Genomic DNA, 26764 nt, shown 5'->3' with positions numbered 1-26764 from the left:
AAAAGTGGGGGAGGTGAAGGAGACTAGCTAGAAAGTGATAGGTGAAGCCAGATTGTTACGAAAGATATAGAGATGGAGAGGAAGGAATCTGATAGGAGAGGAGAGTGGACACAGAAGAAAGGGACGGAGAAGGGGATTCAGGGAGAGGCAATAGGCAGGTGAGAAGAGGTACGAGGTCAGAATGGGGAGGAGGAGGAGGGAGGGAAAGGGAACTTCTTTTACCAGGAAAAATTAATATTCATGCTGTCAGGTTGGAGGCATCCCAGACAGAATACAAGGTGCTGCTCCTCCACCAAGGGTGGCCTCATCTTGGCACCAGAGGAGTCTATGGACTGACATGTCGAAATGGGAATAGGAATGGGAATTAAAATGTTTGGCAACCAGGAAGTTCTGCTTTTGACAAATGGAGTGGAGGTGCTCGACAAAGTCATCCGCAATTTACAGTGGGTTTCTCCCATGTAGAGGAGGCCGCACCGGACACAATGGATGACCCCAGTAGCTTCGCAGGTGAAGTGTTGCCTCACCTGGAAGGACTATTTGGGACCCTGAATGAAAGTGAGGGAGGAGATGAATGGACAGGTGTGGTACTTTGGCTGCTTGCAGGGTAAGTACAAGGAGGGAAATTAGAAGGGAGGGACAAATGTACAAGAGAATCACACAAGGTGTGATCCCTGTGGAAAGCAGAGAGAGGTACGGAAATAAAGATATACTTGGTGGTGAGATCCCTCCGGAGATGATGGAAGTTGTGGAGGACGATGCGTTGGATGCGGAAGGAAAAATATACTCCTTTACCAAATACAGGAGTTACTCAGAGAAACTTGTGAAACTCAATAACAATGAATAGGGCAATAAAAAAAATTACAAATTATATTTTGCAGATTACAATGGTCTGCACGCTGAATGAAAGATAAGTGTACAGTTTACTAAGCACTTGGGTTAGTGTTAGGGTCAGGAGTATTGTGACCATTTTTCACAATTGATTATCATTTATATTTCATTGCTCAGTTTAGAAGTCACTGCCATTATGCAAAACTTAAAGTAATTTTGTATTTCTTTGGTTTATTTCAGAGTATTTTTTCCCCAAACCACTAGGTCACAGTATCAAGTGAATCTCATCCCAACTGCTATTGATCTGCAGCTAGTTGCTCTCCAGTTGTTTCGTATCACTGCAGCAAAACAGGGATTAGAAGCAGAGATGGCAACAGGAAGTGCCCCGATGTTCACCTTGCATCCCCTCTCTTTATTTCATGCTCTACCTTCATCTCCTATCAGATTCCATCATCTTCATCCCCTGATTACTGCCACCCATTACACCCACCACCTCCCAGCTTCTGACTTCATTACTGCTCTTCCCCCCTCCCTCACCTGCCTATTAACCACACCCCACTCCCAAACTATCAATTGCTAGCTCCTTTCTCCACCTTTCAACACTATTTCTTTCAGTCTTAGCTGAAGGGTTTTGATGTGAAAAGTTGACTGTCCATTTCCCTCCATAGATGCTGTCTGATCTGATGAGTTTCTCCAGAGTTTTGTATGTTGCTCTAAATTCCAGCATCTGTAGCTCCCATGTCTTCATGTGGCAGTGGGATTGGGTGAAGGAGATAAATTTGCAAGCTACCATATGTTGGACTAGTGAACCAAAGAAGAGGTGGAAATCTGCTTTCACCCACTCTCTAGAAAACACCCAGAGTCTATAATTATGATAAATAGGATCAATGCCTATGGGATAAAATAGTTCATCCATACTCCCTGGTGGGGCTTATGCATCAATAAGGCTTGCATGGAAAGAGAAAATTCAAAATGTATATCGAAACAGTTAACTTGAATGCATCAGTGCACACATAAAAATGTCAAACCCTTGTGACACAAACATTTCCTTGGTCCACTAGGTATGCAATACAATGACAGTTTCACATTGTGCTGAGTGCATCCTGTAGAGAGCTGATTTGTTAAGGTGATCCTCTAATATCAATACTCAAATGCAGACAAGGCAGATGGTGGGCAGGCAGGCAGAAGTTGTCATATGTAGAGCTCAGAGCTGCACCCTGGCTAGTTAGATGAGTGCAGTTCTAACTGGGGACCAGCAGCACTTGCTCCACGTATTCACTCTCTGGAAGGCAGAGGGAAACGGCATTCATTGTGCAGCCTTGAACTCCAGAACTCAGCATTGAGAAGCTATGTTACTGGCTCTGTCCCATCAATATCAGCCATCAAGCAACAAATCATGGGAACACTTTTTTTGAGGAGAGCAGGTGTTTGTGCTGAGTGTCTGTGGTGGACAGTTGGAGTGAATGACCCAAATTCTTAGTAAACACTCCAGATTAACATAGTTAGGTGGAGTAACACAACAGCGAAGGAATGACTGTATGTGTAAACATTTGTGGTCTGTGTCTGTTGAGTGCCTGGTCTCATCTGCGTTACTGCCACGGAGTGCAGATTAGCCTTTAAAAATAAAAGGAATAACTGGAACTACAAGCTAATTTTTGGCTCAGCATTCTATGGCCCTCATATCCAATATATAAGCAGGCCAAAAGAGAAATCAACATGGCCCACTGATGGCGAAGCACATAAAGCAGTACAATGATTAGCCTATCTACAGAATGATATGTAATATTTCCTTGACAGCAATCTGTCCAAATCTTTAATGATATCTCATTATTTTCACTGCCTGATTTTTGTGAGAGCATTTTTAAAATATAAAACTCTAATTATTTTTAAATCACAAGGGTGCCTTTTCTAATTAGGTTTTTTTCAGCAGCAGAAACCTAATAGTTAGCTTGCTGTTTAATTGCGAGTTCAGAGAAGATTGTTCTTTCAGTGTGGCTCAGAAGCAGGGATATTCATCCTACTGGAGCAGGGGAATAGGAATTGTTGAGTAAATGGAGTCAAATCCAGAAGATGTTTAGCTGATGAGGCAAAAGTAAAAGCAGAAATTTCTGAAAATTCTTAGGAGTCCAGTCTGATCCTGATGAGAGTGACAAAGAATAAATATTCTGATAGAAACATTAACTCTCTTCGTCCCTTCGCATTTACAGCTGCACTCATCTTACTGGCCAGGGTGCAGTTCTTTCTCAACTCCACACTTGACAGCTGAACGGCAACATCTCTTCCCCGGCCTGCCCATCATCTTCCACAACATTGTGCGATGTGGAAAGATATTAGTGCAGCCAAGAGAAACCCGCATGGCTACAAAAAGAGCATGCAAACTCCACACAGACAGCAGAGATCAGGATTAAACATTCATTTATTGATTGATTGATTGCTAGCTATTTATTTATATTTGCATTTGCACAGTTAGTTGTCTTCTGCACTCTGGCTCATTCAATGACCCTGTTTACAGTTATTATTCTATAGATTTACTGAGTATGCCCGCAGGAAGAAGAATCTCAGGGTTATATGTGCTACTTTGAACTACAGGTGTACTATCTGCTTCACCTTTAAACGGCCTGTGGTGTACAGATGGTGTTCTGCTACTTCAAATGTCTTACCATTGGATAGCAGGCAGCATGCAGTTACTCACTGTTCATATGTTTCACCTCTCAAACAATTTAACATTAATTTATAATAAAGCACCTAACAGTCTTCTTGTAAATGAGACTGCCCAAGGCAACTTTGTAATTGTTGATGGGCCTATTTAGGGTTTTAACATCTATGAAATCAGCTTTTCTTCTTCAGGTTCAATGTTCAGAACATTAAGATCTCACTTTATTTGAAGCCCAGGGTTGCTGGTAAACAATCCAGAATACTTCAATGGGAGAATTTGTAAATAAGATCTGAAACCAAATTTGATGAGGAGGTACTAACTTGGTAAAAAAAAAGAAGAAAGAGCAGAAAAAAGAGTGAGTGGTGGCTCAGCAAACATATTGAGACAAGGATATGGAGGTCAGAGCATTTGCAGCTAAATGAACAGTCATTGATTATGGAAAGATTAAAATTTAGAGTGCTCAAGATGTCAGAATTGACGAAGCAGAGATAACTCACGGCTGTGAGAGACAAATTTCTACGTAAAGGATTGTGAAATCAAATGTTACATTTAAAAATCAATATGTTACTTAAAAGGTGAAATTTAAAATAAATGTCCCAACTAATCAGGAAAATATAAAGCAGCCCATGAAAACAATTTAAAACAGATATATTAGACTGTAAGAATAAGGCCATTGGACCCACTGAGACTGCTCCACCATCCAATCATGGCTGATTTTTTAAAAACCCATTCTTCTAATGAATCCAAAAAAGAAACTCAAGGTAGTATATGGTGATAGATACATACTTTGACAATAAACTTACTTCGTATTTTTGCTTTTTCCCCATAACCACTAAAACCCTTACAATATAGGAACCTGTCAATCTCTGCCCTTAATAACCTCAAGAACTCAGCCTCCACACCCCCCCCCCGCCCGAGGTTACATATTCCACAGATTCACCACCCTCTGGCTAAAGAAATCCCCTCTCATCTCAGTTTCAAGTTCTGAGGCTGTGCCCTTGGATCCATCCTCTCCATGTCCACCTCTTCAATAAGAAACCCACAACCCCCCCCCCCCGCAAATCCTCTGAACTCCATGCTTTCCCCCTTTCTGGTAAGTACTTTTTCCTCAATCCACAACGTAGAAATAGATTATTTGTTCATTATTACATTGCAGGTTAGGATTTTGCTTTGCTCACATTATCTGGCATGTCTCCTATTACAGCAACAATGCTGCATGAGAACTTCATTGGGAATTCCAGGAATCCAACTGCAGCCAAATACATAGGAGATTGATACTTCAGACTCAAATCTAAACAACACAATTTAATAACAGAGGACAACATTTAACTAACTTAAGTGCGAAACAGATGCTTCACTTTAAGCTTTACATGGAATTTTTAATACCAATCACAAATCGTGTGTTCATATGCAAATTGTAGACCACAAGTGGACTTTAATTGATGCCAGAATCATAAGTTATATGTTCATTGCTTTGAACAGTCAGCTTGATTTTTTCTTTTAGGTTATTACCATTTGAGAAAAGATATGCAAGATTACTTTTCAATTCATGTTCTTAAAACTAAAAGCAAATATTACCTTCTCAGTAAATTTTCTTCCGAGTTTTCTTCAGGCATTTCTTGGTTTAAGGCCTCTTGTGAAACATTCGACATTCTGTTTGATGATGGTTGACTGTACACCCGCTCCCAGTGTCCCGTCTCATTGTTAAATGTTAGACCCATTGTACGTTCTCCCTGCTGGCCAGAGCCATGACGGGTAAATCTGCCTTCTGAGCTACTCAAGCCATGAGCCCTGCCCATGATCCCCCTACTTGGTGGCATTGGGGATTGGCTACTTCCATGCCCTAGTGGTTCATAACTGTTTGGCACATGCCAAGAGCTGCTCTCATTTGATGAAAAAAGTTGTGTGGTCCGCTCCCATCGCTGAGTGTCATGGTTGAAAGTTAAAAGGTTATGGCAGGCTCTACAGCGACTTAGATGTCCACCTGATGAACTGGAAGTGTTTTCGGCATTTTGCTGAGATGGGCCAGCCCTATTAGGTTCTATGTTGTTATTTAGGATCTCCTGCACCTGCTGGGATTGATTGGACTCATCAACAACTCGCTGATCCACATCCTGGAAGCGGTCCATTTCCATGAAGTAACGGCTCAGGTTGCACTGGAGGACATTCCTGACAGAGGACTGGTTGTTCGGTCTCTCTTCATCTGTACTGCTGTTAGCACCAGTGTTGACACTACTACTTGTGCCCGGACTAGAGACACCTCTCCCCTCAGAAGCTAAAGTGTAAACAGGTTGAGTGTTTGTCTCCTGCTGTCTCAGCACAGACAGCAAGTTTACAGAAGATGCACTAGTCCTTGGAGGTGGCATGCTTTCCAATTCAGACCTTGGTGATATGTTTAGCATTGTTCTTGTCCAATCAGTCCCACTTAACCTTGGACTCTGGTCCCTGTAGGCTGGTGTGGTATTAGATTGTTGCAAACCTCCTGACTGGTACGCCGTGTGCCCTAATAAACCCCTCCTGCTAGTGGCTGCAGAGAGATTTCTGAGAGAGTTACCAGAATTCTCATAATTAACAGTACTGAATGCTGAAGGACGGTCAGAAATACGAGGGTCGGGCTGGGATAAAGGCCTTTCAGGAGGAATACGAGGCTCAGTCCGTGCAGACGTAGAGTTGGTGGTAGCAGAGGATGTCGAAGGAGCATTGACTTCATTAGGTACAGAAGAGGAGGAAGATGACCTCAGTGTAGAGCAACGACTACAAAAACAAACCAAACCCATGTGATGAACACACTCCTGTACTGGATAGCTGAAGCGGTCACGAAGAACAGCATACACAGAAGTTCTACCACTTTCACCTGCGGGCAAGGCATTCTCCTCAGTCTGGCTCTGGTCTCCCGTTGAAGTATCTGATGACCGTGAGGACAACATGTGCAGAAAGTTGTGAAGCAGTGGTGTTCGACGGACAGGCTGAGATTGGAGAAAAGATCGCTGGCGATACTGGGGTGTTTCAACATTATCCAATGGAATTTCGCCATCATCATCATTCTAGGGGGAGGGGGGAGGTAGAAGGAGGAAAATAATTAGAACTTAAACTCCAGAATTCAACACATCTTAACCCTTCAAGAATTCTCCATGCAGACCAACTACCCCCTTTTAAGTGCATTTCCACAATTCTGGGTTGTTAGAGGACAGCTAGAATGCAATGAGCATCAAAGGAAGGAGATCTCCAAGAAATACTTTCAGGCCTCCTCATGATGCACTGGCAAACTATTAGTGCATAGATCCAAAAAGGTCTTCTGTTTGAAATAACTTTCTGTGAAATTCAAGCAACCGTGAAGATCCTCTGGCCAAACATGTAAACCTAGAACAATAGGAAACACTTAAACAAAAATGATCTGCGCTCAAGGATCTGCAGCATCAGGATAAGCAGTAAGATCAAGCCCTTACAAAAGGTCAGGACACAACATTGCAACCATTGATTTTGAAGTTTAATTCAGAAGTTACCAGAACTCATTATGTCCTAAGCAACAGGGTAGCGTAGAAGTTAGTACAACGGTTTACAGTACCAGTGGCCCAGGTTCAATTCCTGCAAGTGTTTGTAAGGAGTTTCTATGTTCTCCCGGTGAGTGCGTGAGTTTCCTCCAGGTGCTCCGGTTTCCTCCCACCATCCAAAAATGCACCAATTGGTAGGTTAATTGGTCATCTTAAATAGTCTCTTGATTTGACTAAGGTGAAATCAAGGGATTGCTGGATGGCACGGCTTGAAGAGCCAGAAGGGCCTACTCCGTGCTGCATCTCAAAAATAAAGAAAATATAAGTTCATGTAACTGTTCAGCTCCCAACAGTCTTGAAGCTTTGCTGGGGCAACACTATCAGTAGTTGGGGATTAGTCACATCCTAAAGACCTGTTCAGACTACCTGTTAGCCTCTAATAGCTCTTGCCTTTACAACCACCTCTAAGTGCCTACAATCAAACACTAAGAAATACATGAAATATTATCAAAGCAAATTGAATTCTGAAAAAAAGTAATTGTAATAAAAATAAATGAATGATCCAGCCCAATATTCCAGTTCACTGCCCTATATGATTTATTGATTAACAAAAAGGCTATTACAAAAAGAAATGTCACTAGATCATCATTTTAAAGGCACATAATTTCATTCTTGCATTGTATGACCCAAATTATTTTTACTTTAAAAGTTTTAAAATTGAATATAAAGCATTAAATAGGAATTTGCACAGGAGTTATTCAGCAAACGTGATTCAATAACTGTCAAGCAGAGTGAACCTATTGCATTTCATTTGCAAATCTCACAAGAACCAAGTGAAAAATCAACTATGCTTAAGCAATCATCCTTTTTGAGCATCATCACCAGCATGAACAAGAATCCATACAACAGTAATGAAATATAACAAGCTACTGTTGGGAAAATTTAATTTTACAGAAATGCATTTCAAGTCAGCATTGTATGACAAAACAATAGAAAAGTAGTGATAACCTTGGCAACATAATAAAATGAATTTGCATTCAAGTATTTTTGAAGATATTTATTCATATAAACATAGTTGTCAAAACATAATGCAATATTCACACATGAGCAGACAGGTAATGAAAAGCAGACTACTTAGCCCCTCAAGTCTGACCCCCTTCTCCATGGCTGCTCTTCCCCAGGCCTCATCCCATAAAGTCTTAATTATAAAAACAGACCCCCCCCCCCACAGCCCGTCAAGAGTATCCCAATCACTTAACATCCGCTTACATCAATTACATTCTTATTCCCCCAACATTTCCATCAACTTCCTCTAGATTTTGCCACTCACCATCACAATGCCAATTTACAGTAACAACTTAAACTGCCCCATACAGTACATATTTGGAATACGAGAGGAAACCCACAGTCACATGGAGAACATGCAATCTCCACACAGAGAGCTTGAAATCAGGATCAAATCTAACTTAATGGAGTTGCAAGGCAGCATCTCTTCTAGCTGAACCACTATCGCTCCTCATTGTCCTTAATTCCCCAATTCTTCAGATATTTGCCTGCTTCCTTTTTAAATACCTCCTCTGATTTTGCCTCAACTCTTCATTGGAGAGAATTCTAGAGATTCACCACTCTCACAGTTGATCTGATAATAATTTTAACTCTACATTCCTATCTAATCATCTTTACATAGTAACTTTTCACTTCCATGTTCTCTAACCCTGTCATTAAAAAATATTCAAAACCACAACTTCTATCCCCAATGTGGGAGAGAGATCCAAAGACCTTGAACGCTCAAACAAAAAAAATGCCTCCACCTTCAAAGGGGCAACGCCTTGAATGGAATCCTCCCGTTCTAGGTTCTGCCACGTTCACTCTGCCCAATGCAGAGGATAAGACGTGACAGAATAGGACCAATCAAATGTGACAATGGAAAAGTGTGTATGGAACCGGAAGAGACAGCAGAGATACTTAAAGAATACTTTGCTTCAGTATTCACTATGGGAAAGGATCTTCGCGATTGTAGGGATGACTTACATTAGATTGAAAAGCATGAGCATATAGACATTAAGAAAGAGGATGTGCTGGAGCTTTTGGAAAGAATCTAGTTGTATAAGTCTCCGAGACCGGATGAGATGTACCCCAGGCTACCGTGGGAGGAGAGGGAGGACATTGTTGAACCTCTGGCAATGATCTTTGCATTATCAATGGGGACGGGAGAGGTTCTGGAGGATTGAAGGGTTGCAGATGTTGGAAGTAGAGATAGCCTAGGAAATTATAGACCAGTGAGTCTTACTTCAGCCTAGGAAATTATAGACCAGTGAATCTTACTTCAGCATTTGGTAAGTTGATGGAAAAGATCCTGAGAGGCAGGACTTATGAACATTTGGAGAAGCATAATATGATTAAGAATAGTCAGCATGGCTTTAATCAAAGGCAGGACGTGTCTTAAGAGGCTGATTGAATTTTTTAAGGATGTGACCAAATACGTTGATGAAGGTAGAGCAGTAGATGTCATGTATATGGATTTCAGCAAGGCATTTGATAAGGTACCCCATGCAAGACTTATTGAGAAAGTAAGGAGGCATGGGATCCAATGGGACATTGCCTCTGTGAGCAAGCCAGTTCTGGATCCACAAAGCAAAGAGTGGTTGTAAACAGGTCATATTCTGCATGGAGGTCAGTCACTAGTGGTGTGCCTCAGGGATCTGTTCTGGGACCCCTTCTCTTCATGATTTTTAAAAATGACCTGGATGAGGAAATGGAGGCATGGGTTAGTAAATTTGCTGATGACAAAATGGTTGGGGGTGTTGCAGATAGCGTGGAGGGCTATTAGAGTTTACAGTGGGACATCGATAGGATGCAAAACTGGGCTGAGAAGTGGCAGATGGAGTTAACCCCAGATAAGTGCGAAGTGGTTCCTTTTAGTAGGTTAAATATGATGGCAGAATATAGTATTAATAGCAAGACTCTTGGCAGTGCGGAGAATCAGAGGGATCTTGGGATCAGAGTCCATAGGACACTCAAAGTTGCTGCGCCGGTGACTCTGTGGTTAAGAAGGCATAGGGTGCATTGGCCTTCATCAACCGTGGTACTGAGTTTAAGACCAGAGAGGTAATGTTACAGTTATACAGGACCCTGGTCAGGCCCCACTCGCAGTACTGTGCCTAGTTCTGGTCATCTCACTACAGGAAGGATGTGGAAGCTATAGAAATGGTGCAGAGGAGACTCACAACGATGTTGCCTGGATTGAGGAGCACGTCTTATGAGAATAGGTCGAATGAACTCGGCCTTTTCTCCTTGGAGCAGCAGAGGATCAGAGGTGACCTGATAGAAGTGTGCAAGATGATGAGAGTCATTGATCGTGTGGATAGTCAGAGGCTTTTTCCCAGGGCTAAAAGGGCCAACATGAGAGGGCACAGTTTTAAGGTGCTTGGAAGTAAGTACAGAGGAGATGTCAGGGGTAAGTTGTATTTTTTTTTAAAAACGCAAAGAGTGGTGAGTGTGTGGAATGGGCTGCCAGCGATGGTGGTGGAGGTGGATACAATAGGGTCTTTTTAGAGACTCCTGGATAGGTACATGGAGCTTAGAAAAGTAGAGGGCTATGGGTAACCCTAGGTAATTTCTACCATAAGTACATGTTTGGTACAGCATCATGGGCCGAAGGGCCTGTATTGTACTGTAGGTTTTCTATGTTTCTATGCATCAGGATCTCCAATACTTAAATCAAGTCCCCCCTCAGTCTTCTGAAGTCCAGCAGATTCAAACCTAGCCACTTCAACCTTCTCTCATAAAACCCACTCATTCCAGATATTAGTTCAGTAAACCTTTTAGGAGCTGCTTCTGATTAACATTATTCCTTTATTAAGGAGAGCAATAGGATACACAATACTTAGATATATCTCAACAACATCCTTTATAAGTGAAGTACAATTTGTTTTTGTCTTCATTTCCCCGGACAGCAAACAATAACAATGTTAGCTTTTTTAAAAATTCCAATTTGTATACATTGAGATTATTTATACAAATTTTAAACATTAACGGATGTATCAAAGCCATTAAGGATTTCATCTGACTTGTGCTTGGAATTTGGCATGGTCCATCAGACTTTGACAATATTAGTATTTGCTATGTAGGCAAGTCAGAAAGATTTGTCATTTCTAATTAACAGAATTATTACCTCACTGGTTTTGCTCAAAATCCTTATAAGACCAAATGAAACTAAAACTATCTCAACTGCAGTTGGACCTTCAATTCTCTCTGTCCTTCAGATGCCCATTTCACAACCCGACATTTCAATTTTCTACCTCAAACCATAATTCTTTGTGAGAGTCCTCATGCTGGTGGCTCCAACATACCAACTGCATTTTTAGTGAGCTTCTTGTTTTCTCCTTCTTAATCTCCTCTTTGGCTCTGAGTGCTTGGGATTTGCACTTTTGGATCCAGTGACATGGGATATTGAATTCAAGATTGGCTTGGTCAGAGAAGAGAGATGGCAGTGGTGGAGGGGTTTGTTTGTCTGTGACGAGCAGTGCTCCTCAAGGATCAGTGCTGGGATGGCTGCTGTTTTTAGTACATATATTACAAAAATGCAGGTAGCCTGATTAGCAAATCTGCAGACAACACGAGAGTTGGTAGTGGAATTGTAGAAGGTTGTTAATGGATACAGCAGGGTATTAACCAATTGGAAGTATGAGCACAGGAAACGGCAGACGCAGTTTAATTCTGACAAGTGAGGTGGTGCATTTTGGGAGGACAAAAGCAAGTTTACAGTAAATGGCAGGCTCCTCAGTAGTATTCATGCATAGAAAAATCTTGGGTGTGGCCTCATTTTTCTCTGGAAGTGGCAACTATAAGTAGATGGCTGGGGTTAAAGGAGGCATTTGGGATGCTTACTTTCATCTGTCAGGTCATTGGGACAAAAGAAATGGCAAGTCACATTGCAGCTGCATCAATTGGCCCAAGCTGGATTACTGCTTACTGTTCTGTTTGCCACATTATGGGAAGAATATGCAGGCTTTGCAGAGGTTGCAGAAGAGGTTCACCGGGATCTCAATGTAAAAACTATATGCATAAACTACCTTGGGCGGTTTTCTTTGGGGCTGATGGAAGTATATAAAATTCTAAGAGGCACAGATAGGGTAGATGGTCAGTGCCTCCCCCACCCCCACCCAAAGATGAAAATATCAAATATGAAATCTACCCCTCGTTCATGACCCCACTAAGGAGCACCAGGCCATTGTCTCCCACACCGTCACCAACTTTATCCGCTCAGGGGATCTCCCATCCACCGCTACCAACCTTATAGTTTCCACACTCCACACTTCCCGTTTCTACCTCCTACCCAAGATCCACAAACCTGCCTGTCCAGGTAGACCCATTGTCTCAGCTTGCTCCTGCCCCACCAAACTCATTTCTGCATACCTCGACACGGTTTTATCCCCCCTTGGGTGCCAGGAACATGATGCCAGCAGAAGTGGTAGAAGCAGATATGATAGCAATGTTTAAATAGCATTTACACTGACACATGAACAGACAGGGAATAAAGGGAAATGAACCTTGTAAAGGCAATTGGTGATAGTTTAGATTGGCATCACAGTTAAAATAGACACTGGAATATTAACAGAAATTCTAGCATTACCAATATGTTAGGCTGCAGCTTGACAGCTGTGTTTAGTTCTTCCACTTTAAATACATCCCCAGACAGACTAATAGAGAGAAGTCAAGCCAGGAACCATGGTTGATTGTGATATTAATGCTAATTTTAACCATCATCATCACCCTGACTGAGGTCAGTCAGCTTGAAGTACAGCCAGTCATGCATTATTTCTCATTTTCCTTTCAATATAGATTACTGGACTGTACTGCCACCTATGCTAGCTCTGAGACATCTCATTCACCCTGCCCCCCGCCCCCATTTACCTTCTTGTAAATGATTCTAACTCAATGCCCAACATCTGCAAAATTCTGCTGCACCTTTATGTATAAGTGATAATTTAGAATACCAGTTAAGCTACAGCCAGAGATCCTTTGTGAAGTGAAAAAAAACTGGAATATTAGAGGAAACACATGCACTCTCAGTCAGACTGTGAGACTTCACGCAGATGGTGCTGTAGTTCAGAATGAAACCTGGGTTACTGTACTTGTGAAATAGCTGCACTACCACTGTGCTACTCCAAACATAGAAATAACTCATTGGCTAATCTTAAACTGTCATATTGGCTGCTTTTCTCACTTAAAAGGAAATGATTTGTCAAAACATTGTCATTAAAACTCAGAAGGAAAAAAACAATAAATTTTTGAGACAGTAAGTTACCTGCTGGTTGGAAGGATTGACAATTGCAGTCAGGAGGTTGTGACCCAAGGAATCAAATCTTACCAGTCTGCAAAACAAAACAACATTTTCAGTCATTGTGGCATGCCTCTAGTTAGGCAGAGTTTGAGAAATCTCATACCAATGCTACTTGAAAAGATTTTCTGAAAAGTGTTCTTCATAAACGTAAGGAAAAAGACTCCTATAAAATTATTAAAAATACTTAAAATTTCAAGAAATTTTAGAACAAGATACCTGCTTTCTTGTGTACTACACAATTGCAAAACCATTGTAGCTTCAAACTCAAAAGGAACAAATTGCACATCCAAAAATAAATGCAATTGATCAACAAGGGACACCTGCAAGCATGCTTGCATATATACATAGCCAACCTTCCAAATCCTGCATGAAAGCTATTTTATGCAATGCTCAAGCAACAATAACTTAAAGCATTTGAACAAGAACGTTTGTTGAAGCTATAGTCAATCCAGTCAGATTTAAAATAGAAATAGTTACCGCTAACTATAGTTATTCATGGTTGTTTTATTTTCTTCCAATTTTAAAAACCCTGGACAGAGAAAGAGGAAGCTTTTGGTTTTGGGAGGAACTGCTTGGCTTGTAGCTTGAAAATTAACAGGGAAGATTTTAATTAAATCTTGCCAATCAGAGACAAGAGAAAAAAAAGAGGAAGTATTTAACTGTTATTTCCCAAGGGCAAAATAAAAGCTGGTTCATTGTGCTTCTTCAATCAATCAGCTTCCTTATAAGCTGTTGCAATAGTATCATGGCCATTATTTAGTTACTCCGCAAATAAAGTCGTAACAAAACATCTAGTAAAAGTACAAATTCTGTCCGATACATTCCAATTCATCAAAATGGAACAGGATTAAAGATACAATATATCAGCATGCAGGACCAGCTAATACCTGAATTTGCATCTCCACATTTCGAGATATTAATTTTGTGGAGAATACACACTACCACAGAACTAGACACCGTAACAAAACAAAAAAAAATAGTAATCAACATTTGCCTATTAAATGTGAATATTTTCACCAACTTGATTCCGTGCAAGAGAATAAAAATTCCTCAAGTCAAAAAGAAATGTTAGCATTGAAATTAAACAAAATAATTTTCAAATAAAAATCTAAGTACTAACATTTGTACACTCTAAAAAGCACATTTCAGAAAAAATATATAAGTTGGTTCTTGCCCCGTACAGTCAACAAATGTTTTATATGGAGAGTGGAATATGAAATATTGGGCAACAACAAAATCAGGGAACTATGGATGAGCAGTTCTCATAATTACTACAAATAACTAACTTATTTTAAGTGTGGTAAATGCTTAATTAACATTTTATTGAGGAAACCCTCAGCACCACTCATCACATGACATTCATTGCTTTAAGAAGAAAGATCCAACTTGATTATATTACCACATTGTTAGTTAAGAGTTGCAAGTTTGTTAATTTCATGCCAAGTTACACTGTGATTCCTTACTGAAGTAGATCAGTATGTACAAGGCTGACAAGAATGTCATATTAAAGGCCGTGGTATACAACAATGGCGCTGTATCTGATCAACAACCTACTAGTTGAAAGTTTAAACCGTATCATAGCAAGATAAAAAAACAAGTTCAATATTTTTTGACTTGTAGCTGGCAAAGCAAAGAGAAAAAAAAAGTAAAATTTCCACTCTATCAGAACAGCCCAAATGATTTGTTGATACCTTTTGGAAAGCAAAAAATTCACCATCGCCAAATCTGGTAAGAAATTACTTTGGTCCGACTATTTTGTAGTAAAAATAAATCTCTTCCAACCATCTTCCAAGGGGTTAGAGAGAGATAAAATAACCATGCTAAGATCACACATCTTCCAGAAATATATTACATTGTGATCAAAGTGATGGTCAGCAGCTGTGACATTTTTCAAGTGGACTAGGAATGATAAATTGCTTGCTAAAATTTATATGTACACAAAGTAGCATGTAGCCAGCTGTATAAAGATCAAAACTGGAAAGAAAATACATTTACAGTTATGGAGTCATAGAATCATACAGCATGGAAACAGGCCCTTCTGCCCAATTGGTCCACACCAATCAAGATTCCCATCTAAGCCAGTGCCATTTGCTTGCACTTGGCTCATATCCCTCTAACATTCTCCCATTCATGTACCTGCCCAAGTATCTCTTATGTACCTGCCCCATCTCGTTTCATGTACACATCATTCTTTGAGTGGATAAAGTTGGCCTCAGGTTCTTATTAAATCTCTCCCTTCTCACTAAAACAATGCCTGCTTCTTCTTGATTCCCAACCCTGGAAAAAAAGACCATGAACATTCATCCAATCTATATCCCTCATGATTTTATACACATCTCATTCACTATGCACCTGTGAAATAAGTCCCAACCTGCTCGATCTCTGTCAATTACGCATTCCACCAGGTCCCGGCAACATCTTCATAAACCCCCTTTAAACTCTTCCCAGCTTAACAGCAGCTTTCCAACAGTAAGGAGACCAAAGCCCAACACAATTTTACAAAAATGGCCTCACCAACATCTCTTACAACGACAACATTACATCCAAACTGCTACACTCAGTACCCTGAACAATGAAGGTGAGCATGCCAAGAACCTTCACCACGCTGTCGACCTATAAAACCACTTTTAGAGAACATGTCCTTGTATCTGAGGTCTGCTGTTCTACAGCACTCCCCAGGACCTACAGCAGTTACCCACAAGTTAAATAGAATGTACATCAAAAAATAAGAAACAGGAGCAGGAAAATGGTATGCAGACCCTTGAGCTTGCTCTAAGATTCAAAAAAGATGATGGTTTAATGTTTCAGTTTATATGAGATTTTACTGCATTATCACCTTAACAAATGATTTCTTCAATAACCTGAAATCTCATGATCTCCATTCCAAATGGAATCAATAAACAAGCCTTCAAAGCTCTCCAGCATAGACATTTTCAAAAATTTACTGTACCACTCTCCAGGTTAACAACCATCTCCTCACTTCAATGCTAAATAGCCTAATCTTGAGCCTGGCTTATACTGATAATGACGGTTCTCGTTATGAAAGCAGATTAACTTTTCTTTTCCCCAAAACCCGACCCTTTCAAGCCCTTTCAAGTCCTTTCAAGTCATGGCTGCACTCCCAAACCCACACTTGTCTTGCGAAAGCAGATTGGATTGTGACAAAAGACCAAGTTATCAGAAGATTGATGCTGATATGAGAGACAAAGAGAGAAACATTCCAAATGTTAATAAGAGACGAGAGAGATTAACGAAAAGAGACACAGTTCCGAGTATTGTCAGACTGGTTGCTTTGAACCTGAACTGTTTGAAGTTTGATGGACAGGCGATACCCCAGCAGGGGGATAAAAGGAACAGGTTCGCTAAGGCAAGGACACACACCACGACATAACGAGACCCTGGAAGTGTGGTGTGTCCCCCCACAAGTTGGTGGGAGTATTGGATGTCTGGCGCGGGACCGGCCATAAATGCACAGGGTGAAAAGGTACGATCAGTGGGAACCTGGTATGTGTGTCCGCCCTTGCATGGGTGCCGGGTTCACCGCAGAAGAACGATCGTATCCGGAACGGAGGGGTCACAGTCAGTGACCTCAGAAGACATTACAAAGGGCTCGCCCGAAAGCTAACTGCGAGGAATATCAAAGATCTGTTTGAATCCGATTTGAATATCATTCGCTCGCTCTCGCTCTCTCTCTCTCTCCCCCCCTCCCCCCCAACGGCAGAACAGCGATTACTGCGAACTGAACTAAACTGAACTGAACTCTGCGTCACTTGAGACTGATCATTTTACCCCTAGACTGCGATAGAGCTTGATTGATCCTATTATCCTAGTTCTGTGTACATGTGCATTTTATCATTGCTAACCTGTTGCATTTATATCCTTATGATTAGAGTACTGTGTTACTTATTTCTTTAATAAAACTTTCTTAGTTCTAGTAATCCAGACTCCAACTAAGTGGTCCATTTCTGCTGGTTTGGCAACCCAGTTACGGGGTACGTAACATAAGTGGGGTTCTCGTCTGCGATTTTGAACGCTAAATTTGTGACGGGGTAAATTGATTGGGTTAAAATTTCCGAAAGAAGGAAAAGGCAAACAGCAGAAATGGAGATTGAGGAATTTCTAAAGGCGCCGACCTTGAAGGCATTAGAGGATGCCAGGAAAGCAGAATTGGCAGCTGTGGCCAAACGGTTGAATTTTTTTAAGGGGAAGTCGACCATGAGGAGAATAGAGCATTATGTGTCTAAAGCTATGTTTCCCCAAGGGGAGCTGGAGGTGATATCTATTGGAAAACCTGGTGGAGATGCAGTACAGGTGCAGATGGAAAAATTGAGACTCGATCACGAGTTCCGGGTAAGGCAGCTAGAACACAAAGAGAAACAGTTAGAACTGCAAGAGAGAGAGAAACAGTTAGAACGGCAAGATAGAGAGAAGCAGTTGGAGCAAGAAGAGAGAAAGAGGCAGTTGGAGCGAGAAGAGAGGCAGTTGGAGAAACAGAGGGAAAGGGAATTTGAGCTGGAGAGGTTAAAGATGACGGCAGCGCAGGGGCCCATGCCGAACCAAGGTGGAGGGTTCAGGGCGACCCAGGAGGTTAGGCTGGATCCCCCATTTGACGAGACCGATGTTGATCGGTACTTTCTCCATTTTGAAAAAGTTGCTGCAAGTCAGGACTGGCCGAGGGATAAGTGGGCTGTTTTGCTTCAGAGTGTACTTAAAGGAAAAACCCAACAAGCTTACTCGGCCTTGTCCACAGAAGATGCCCAGAGGTATGAGGTGGTGAAAGAGGCCATACTCAGGATTTATGAGTTGGTCCCGGAGGCATACCGGCAGAAGTTCCGGAATGCAAGGAAGCAGTGGGACCGCACGTATTTAGAGTTTGCCCGTGAGCTGCAGACATATTGTGAGCGTTGGTGCGCCTCGAAAGGGGTCAATGGGGATTATGACAGACTGCTACAGCTCATCCTGATTGAGCAGTTTAAAGGTTGTGTCCTTGATGGTATGAGACCCTACCTAGATGAGAAAGAGGCAGACACTTTAGCCGCAACTGCTAAGTTAGCGGATGAGTACGCGTTGACACAAAAAATGAAGTTTACCCCGAGTAAAGGCTACCAGAAGGGTAGTCAAGAGGGCGGGGAGAGTCCACCAGAAAAGTCAGAAAGTAAGCCGGGGACTAGTGAGAAGGATAAGGTAGACCGGGAGCAATTTGGTAGGAAGTCTCCTGGGGTCGTATGCTATAATTATGGGAAAGCCGGACACTTTGCGTCCAGGTGCTTTGCCCCAAAGAAGGAGACGGGGAAAGGAAAAACGGCGGTTCCGACTGGCTGTATTGAGCTGGTAAACAAACCGCTGGGGGAAGAAGAGGTCTGATAAAGTTCAGGAAGGGCGCGAGAGGTTTATCTCAGCCGGATTGGTGTCGGTGAAGGAGGGGTTAAACCCAGTTCCAGTATGGATCTGGAGAGACACAGGAGCTTGTCAGTCACTGATCTTAAGGAGTGTTTTAGACTTTAGTTCAGAGACCGAGACTGGGGAGGTCAGGGTCATAAAAGGCATTGGGAAAGGGACTGAAGCAGTACCTTTGCACCAGATACACCTAAAAAGCGACTTGGTCTCTGGACCGGTCACGATCGGGGTGAGGCCCGAACTACCGATGAAAGATGTGGAGGTCTTACTCGGTAATGACCTCGCCGGCGGAGAGGTGTACCCAGCAGTAAGATTGACAAGCCAGCCTGCCAGCATTGAGGCTCTGCCCATGGACTCATAGGTTTATCCTGTTTGCGCAGTGACTCGGCGAATGTCCAGGAAGGCTGCCGAAGCTAATATAGATTTAGCTGAGACGTTTTTACCAGCCTTGTATCAGAAGGGGTTAGAAAGTGAAAAGGAGCATAGTGAAACCGGAGGAAGTGAGGGAGTTGAGGTAGAGTTAGCATTAGCAAGGAAGGACTTTATACAGGCACAGGAGCGAGACGAGGAGCTGATGGTTTTGGCGGAGACAGCCCTCTCTGAAGCAGAATTAAAAAGGGAGCCAGTGGGCTACTGTGTGGAGGAGGGAGTGCTAAGGAAGAAATGGAGACCAAGTACCGTGCCCGCAGATGAGGAATGGGGGGTGGTGCCAAAAATTTATGGGGATGAGATTCTTAACCTGACCCACAAGATACCCCTCGGTGGACATTTTGGGGGGAGGAAAACAGTCGGCAGAATCATGAAAGAGTTTTACTGGCCACACAGGAGGAGTGTTATTGACTATTGTAGACGTGAGCTAACAGAGTTACAGGCTTTTGATATGCTAACAGCTTGCCACGATAGGCGATCAGACCTCGTCGGTGTTATCACGAAAATTAATGAGGCCAGTGTGCCACCTGATAAGGGGAAAACCCATTTTGAAAAGATAAGTATGGTGCCAACCAGATGGGAGAAGTCTATAGTTTTGGCCAGCTTTGCTGATAAGGTCTCTCCCTTAATCCCCGAACAAAGCAAACCGCTAAGAGAGCTAATTAAACAGCACGCACACGTATGTCCGAATGTCCCAAGGCGATGCAAAGAGCCGGGACATGGGGTTGTTGTCACATCAGGTCAGCCTAGTGAGCAACACCCCTATAGGATGATTAATTCAGTGACAAAAGGGCTAAAGAACGCAGAAGCATATATTGGCGATGTAGTGGTCTGGAGTGACACGTGGGAGGAGCACAGTGTGGCACTGTTTAAACGGCTGTCTGAAGCCAGCCTGACAGTGAACCTCGCAAAAAGTGAATTCAGCCACGCGAAGGTCACTTATATGGGATTTGTGGTAGGACAGGGGCAGTTGGCTCCAATGCAAGCTAAGGTGCGGGCTATCTCTGAAGTCCCCACCCCGACAGACAAGAGAGCCCTGAGAAGGTTCTTGGAGATGGTGGGGTACTATCAGAAGTTCTCCAAAAAAAAAACCTCACGGATATTACCCACCCTCTTACTAAGCCCTTGCCAAAGAATGCTAAGTTGGTGTGGGACGACCCTTGTTATCTGTGTCCGGGACGAAAACCACTGAGAAGTTACACTGATCACAACTCATTAGTGTTTTTGGCCACTATGAAGTTTGCTAAGTTGGAGCCTGATCTTAGAGGATTATTAAAATAACACATATAAAAGGAACGGAAAATGTGATTGCTGACTGTCTGTCAAGGTGTTGACAACTCAAAGTTCTCTGTATTAGCCAAATAGCTGATGACCATGTATATTTGTGTGTATCTAATAATGTATTAATGCCTATAATTTTTACCCTGGTAAAAATCCTTTGAACAGTAGGAGTGTGACAAAAGACCAAGTTATCAGAAGATTGATGCTGATAAGAGAGACAAAGAGAGAAACATTCCAAATGTTAATGAGAGACGAGAAAGATTAACGAAAAGAGACACAGTTCCGAGTATTGTCAGACCGGTTGCTTTGAACCTGAACTGTTTGAAGTTTGATGGACAGGCGATACCCCAGCAGGGGGATAAAAGGAACAGGTTCGCTAAGGCAAGGACACACACCACGACATACACGAGACCCTGGAAGTGTGGTGTGTCCCCCCACAAGTTGGTGGGAGTATTGGAGGTCTGGTCGCGGGACCGGCCATAGACGCACAGGGTGAAAAGGTACGATCGGCGGGAACCTGGTGTGTGTGTGTCCGCCCTTGCCTGGGTGCCGGGTTCACCGCAGAAGAATGATCGTATCCGGAACGGAGGGGTCACAGTCGGTGACCACAGAAGACATTACAAAGGACTCGCCCAAAAGCTAACTGCGAGAAATATCAAAGGTCTGTTTGAATCCGATTTGAATATCATCATTCGCTCGCTCTCTCTCCCCAAAGGCACAACAGCGATTACTGCGAACTGAACTAAACTGAACTGAACTCTACGTCACTTGAGACTGATCATTTTACCCCTAGACTGCGATAGAGCTTGATTGATCCCATTATCCTAGTTCTGTGTACATGTGTGTTTTATCATTGCTAACTTGTTGCATTTATATCCTTATGATTAGAGTACTGTGTTACTTATTTCTTTAATAAAACTTTCTTAGTTCTAGTAATCCAGACTCCAACTAAGTGGTCCATTTCTGCTGGTTTGGCAACCCAGTTACGGGGTACGTAACAGGATGTACACCAAACCTAATGTGTATCATTCACCATCCTAATTTCCAATCAATGACATTTAGAAGAATCAAATAAGACCCTAAGATATAGGAGCAGAATTAGGCTATTTGGCCCCTCGAGTCTTCTCCACCATTTCATCATGGCTGATCCAAATTTCCTCTCAGCCCCAATCTTCTGCCTTCTCCCCATATCCCGTCATGCCCTGAACAATCAAGAATCTGGCTGTCTTTAAATTTTCTGCATCCTTGTATTTTGTGATGCTCTTTTCAAATGCATTAATCCACATTTAATGCACCATTATTCGTAGTTTACTGATAGGTGAACTGAATTCCCAGCAGCAACTGAACAGGAAAATAGTCTTGTTTACACAGAAACCTCGGGATTTGAAGCTCAACTACAAAAATACAGCATTTATTTTTCACTTAAGACCATCAAGATCCATTCCTCAATGGAGTAACATACACACTATGCATGTGCTCCAGGCAGCAGCTCTCAATTAACTATGTACACAAACCTGACTCGCTCCATTTCACTTGCAGTTTTAACCACCGCAAACGGTTCACGCCGACTCCAGTCCCAGAAGTGGATCTCATTTGCAGTAGCTATCAAAAGGAGTTGTGCCATAGGATGGAAAGCTAAGGATGCGATGGCAACATTGTTCTCTGTAAACCAACTTTCACTGCCTCCCTGTAAAATAGAACATTGAAGAATATTTTGCTATGTTTAATGTAACATCGTCAATCCTTGCTAAACACGGTATTAAAAAGACAGTAAAGTAAACAAAGATCTATTTTACAGTAAGCTCAATTTGAGATATTAGTTGTAGGAGAAGATGCAAAGGAACAATTCTTTCCTTAATCCACAGTAATCTAGATAGAGAGTCAGAACATTACAAGTAGTCACTTGTAAGATAGAGTCACATGAAAGCAAGATATGCAGTTCAGGCTATCAATCAAATTCATTTATCACTCATATCCCATTGACAGTTTTTTGTTAAAAGGAGAATTCCTTCATTTAGGAGTCCACAGTAAATGGTTTCCACTTCTATCACCAGAGATCAATGAATTCCAATTCTACAGATATCTACCCTATGTTATTAATACTTCTTTGTGCATGTATGAGTTACCTTTTAGTTTCCGATTTTATTTTTTTCCATAATTGCAAATCGCTTCACATTCAGGCTAAGGTTTCTTATACTTACGTGTAAATCCCAGATTCGAACCTCTCCATCTAGACATCCAGATGCCACAAGCCCTTGGATGGTGGGGTGAAAAGTTACACACCAAGGTGTTCTTCTGTGACCCACCAGTGAATGAATACATCTCCCAGACTTAACTTCAGTGATGTAAATATTGTGATTTACGTGGGTGGAGGCCATCAATGTTCTTAAAGTATTAAACAAAAACAAGTAGTTAACATTAAATAGTACTTGAGAATAACTAAAAACCCATAATTAAAAATAGATTTTTAATGGAAAAAATAGATTTTTGATTCATAATCCACAATTCATGGTCTTAGATACTGAAAATGTCCAGAAAGTTGCACTTACATATATTCTAACAATTGGGATAGCAGGCTATCATTTCAGAGTTTATTAACTGGGTTGGAGGAACAAGTAAAGAGGATCAAGCATAATGCACATCAAAACCAAATTAAAATATACGTGAATTATATAAAATTAGTTGATTTGTATTATAAGAAAGCTTGTAGGTGCAGAGAAAACATGCAGAGGTCTTAGTGATAGTTGCAGCTATGAATAGTAAAAATTTCTGGTGAAATGAGGCTATATGAAAAGTAATGGTCCAATGTGACCTATGCAAATACAATGTAAATGAAGAGCAAAGGCAAGAAAACTACACTTTGGCTACTTGGCCAAACACAATTTATTTTCAGGCATTTCAGACCATCCTGGATAATGTCATAGAACACTACAGTGCAGAAACTGGCCATAGGCCCACCCAGTCTATGCCAAACTATTATGCAGCCTACTCACATCGACCTCTACCCAGACCATAACCGCCATTGCTCCTCCCATCCATGTACCTATCCAAATTTCCTTTAAATGTTGAAATCAAACCCACATTCATCACTTCCCAGAGTAGCTCGTTCCACACACTCACCATCCTCTAAGTGAAGTTTCCTGTCATGTTCCTCTTAAACATTTCACCTTTTACATTAACCCATGACCTTTAGTTCTAGTCCCATCCAATCTCCCTTCTTGTATTTACCCTATCTATATCCTTCATAATTTTGTATACCTCTATCAAAACACCACTCATTCTCCTGTGTTCCAGGGAAAAGTCTAACCTGTTCAACCTTTCCCTGTAACTCAGGACCTCAAGTCCCAGCAATACACTTGTAACTTTTCTCTGCACTCTTTCAATCTTAATAGTATTCTTCCTATAGGTAGGTGACCAAAACTGCACACAATATTCCAAATTAGGCCTTACTAACATTTTATACATCTTCAATATAACATCCTATTTCCTGTACTCAAGACTTTGATCTATGAAGGCTAATGTGCCAAAAGCTCTATTTACCTGTGATGCCACTTTCAAGGAATTATGGATCTGTATTCCCAGATCCCCTTGTTCTATTGCATTCCTCAGTGTCCTACTGCTCACCATACATGTCCTACCCTGGTTGATCCTCCCAAAGTACAACACCTCACATGCATTAAATTCCAGTTGTCACCATGAAACCAATCTTGGTATTATCCACAAATACGCTGATCCAGTTTACCTCATTATCATTGAGATCATAAACGTAGATGACGAACAAACTGATACACCACTGGTCACAGGATTCCAGTCAGAATACCACACTCTGGCATCTCCTGCAAAGTCAATGTCTAATCCAATTTACTACCTCATGCTAAAGTCAAGCCACTTAATCTTGACCAACCTCCCATGCAGATCTTCTCAAAGGCCTTGCTGAAGTCCATGTCAACAACATCCACTACCTTTCCTTCATCAACCGTCCCGATAATTTACTTGAAAAGCTGAGTAAGATTGGTTAGACATGACCTACCATGCACAAAGCCATGTTGACTATCCCTAATCAGTCCCTGATGTGGTTATGCTTACCACAGTAAGTAGTTCTCTGTGAAACTGCCAGCTTTTCCTCACACGTATCTTAGCATTCTCTGCACCCAACAAAAGAGGGAAGTGATATTTACATCTATATCAAGAATCGATTTTGTCTTTGAAGGTCTTCTTTCAAACTGCCCCACATTTTCCCCACCCATAATTTACAGAAAAGTAACTGAATGTGTATTCAGAACTCCTGCACAAGCAGATTTCATTTGATTCACCAAATGGCAGCTTTGCTTGCAGTTGCAGACACAAGGAATTCTGCAGATGCTGGAAATTCAAGCAACACACAAAGTGGCTGGTGAATGCTGCAGGCTCCAGGCAGCATCTCTAGGAAGAGGTACAGTCGACGTCTCGGCCCGAAACGTTGACTGTACCTCTTCCTAGAGATGCTGTCTGGCCTGCTGCGTACACCAGCAACTTTGATGTGTGTTGCCTGCTTGCAGTTACCTGGATTCTAAGCTCAGAATCACTAACCTTCTCTAACTTTTCTACACCTTAATGTACTCCTTAAAATTGGCTTCAGCAAGTTTTTAAATTACGGATTATGTAGTCAAGGGACTAATTTCATTTAATAATAATCCAATAAGGTAACTTTGCTTGTTTTTCTACATTTGTCAATTGCATTAATGAACAGTCTTCAGGTGAAGTGGGGTCTTTGTTCTGGATACTTGCAATACTTCACAGCTTACAAGTAAGCTGTTTTTAAGAACCTAAAAGTACATAAGACCTTTGATAATCACAAGTCACCACAAGTTGCTTTACAATCGTGAAATTTACTAAGCAAGCAATTATTCTATTGGCATGCACTTTGCTCTCACTAACAGCACTAAGATACCTGGACATCCTATCTGCTTTGGAGGCCTTGAAGAAAAGCCATAGGCATAATTGTATTAGAGAAAATTCCTTGCTCTGTGGAATCCTTAGCATCTGATTAATCAGTTGAGAGTAAAGCACATCACCTAGAAAGAGGCCTTCTAAAAAAAATTACTAATGTGAGATTAGATGCTCAGTTCCTGAAACAGGACTTGAAGCTTTCACTTTTTCAGAGTGCCACTTTAACAGGACATAGGAAAAATTGAGATTCTGTTAAAGTAACCCTATATACTAAATAAAACCATTTAAAAAAATTATTCTTAACAGCAAGGAACTGTTTTAGAAATTAGCAAGGAACCCTTAAAGTCATCCAAAGGAGATTAATCATGCTGCCACTGACCTGTCTGGGCTAAATGCCAGGAGGAAAGTTGATCGGGGACTGTCTGGAAGTTCGACTTTCTGCAAGAGGAAAATATCATGAGGTATAACTAACTGCTCCACACATTAAAATATTAATCTCAAATTTGTTCTCAAAACACTTTCTGGGCCTCATAATTATATTACGTTGCCGTCATATTTAAATTACTTCAAATTGGAAAGAAACGCAATCGACCAAATAGTGAAATGGATGAGATTCTAAAAAAACGTCAATTTCTGAAATCAAACTACAATTTTTAAACCTCAGGACCAGCAGAAAGTGAAAGAAAGAAGATTGCACTGTGAAAGAGGATGGTTACAAATTGTATCATTGTAGTATATCAATATATCAGTGTAACTTTACATTGCCTTGGACCAATCTGCTATATTACAAACCATAGCTCAATTGTAATTTCATATCTACCATCTGTGGTAAACTCAAAAGATGATGAAAGCAGAAAAACAAAAACAATGAAAATGATGACAGAAATTGCATCTCCTGAAATGCAAAAACAGCACTTGAAAGACTAAGGGAAATATTCTTTTATATAGGATAACCAAACTCCATAAGCTGGCAGATAATATTGTTTTAAAAGAGTAAAGAGTACTCTCTACACAATTGAAAAAAAAATCTCTTTTGAAAATTGTGTAGTTAATATGGATTGAGAACAAATGTACTGATCCATGGTCTACTGTTTCAAGCAATTTGCTTATTAGCATAATTATATTATGGAAATGGGGCAAAGATTAGATTTAACATTTACAGAATTTGGTATTTCAGTGCATTGCTCTTCCTTCCCTTAACAAATTGCAGCTACAACCTAGATATCAGCTTCAAAACTACTACAGCACTCTATTAATATATTTGAAAATACAACAACACTCTGAAGTACATTTAATAAGTAAAAGTAATACACTCGAGTTGTATTTTAAGAATTGACAAAAATATCTGCGTTTCCTTAAGAATTTATTTATATTATGTTGAGCATCAGTTGTACAGTAAATATTCCA

The 26764-nt window shown here is 41.2% G+C and overlaps 1 protein-coding gene across 2 annotated transcripts in view; it reads right to left on the bottom strand.

Annotated features, from left to right (window-relative positions):
• The window catches only part of LOC134353797 (activating molecule in BECN1-regulated autophagy protein 1-like), a 423477-nt gene that overhangs the window by 357145 nt on the left and 39568 nt on the right, over positions 1-26764 (bottom strand). For both annotated transcript variants that reach the window (XM_063062189.1, XM_063062188.1), the window contains exons 3-7: positions 25737-25795; positions 22630-22813; positions 21943-22115; positions 13286-13352; positions 5063-6528 (exon numbers count right to left, since the gene is read on the bottom strand). In XM_063062189.1, the coding sequence (XP_062918259.1) occupies positions 5063-6528; positions 13286-13352; positions 21943-22115; positions 22630-22813; positions 25737-25795 (1949 nt within the window). The remainder of the gene's footprint in view (positions 1-5062; positions 6529-13285; positions 13353-21942; positions 22116-22629; positions 22814-25736; positions 25796-26764) is intronic.

The sequence above is a fragment of the Mobula hypostoma genome, chromosome 11, assembly GCF_963921235.1.
Source record: "Mobula hypostoma chromosome 11, sMobHyp1.1, whole genome shotgun sequence".
Classification (NCBI taxonomy): Eukaryota; Metazoa; Chordata; class Chondrichthyes; order Myliobatiformes; family Myliobatidae; genus Mobula; species Mobula hypostoma.
The sequence above is the reverse complement of the archived record's forward strand: the minus strand, read 5'-3'. Positions and strand labels throughout refer to the sequence as shown.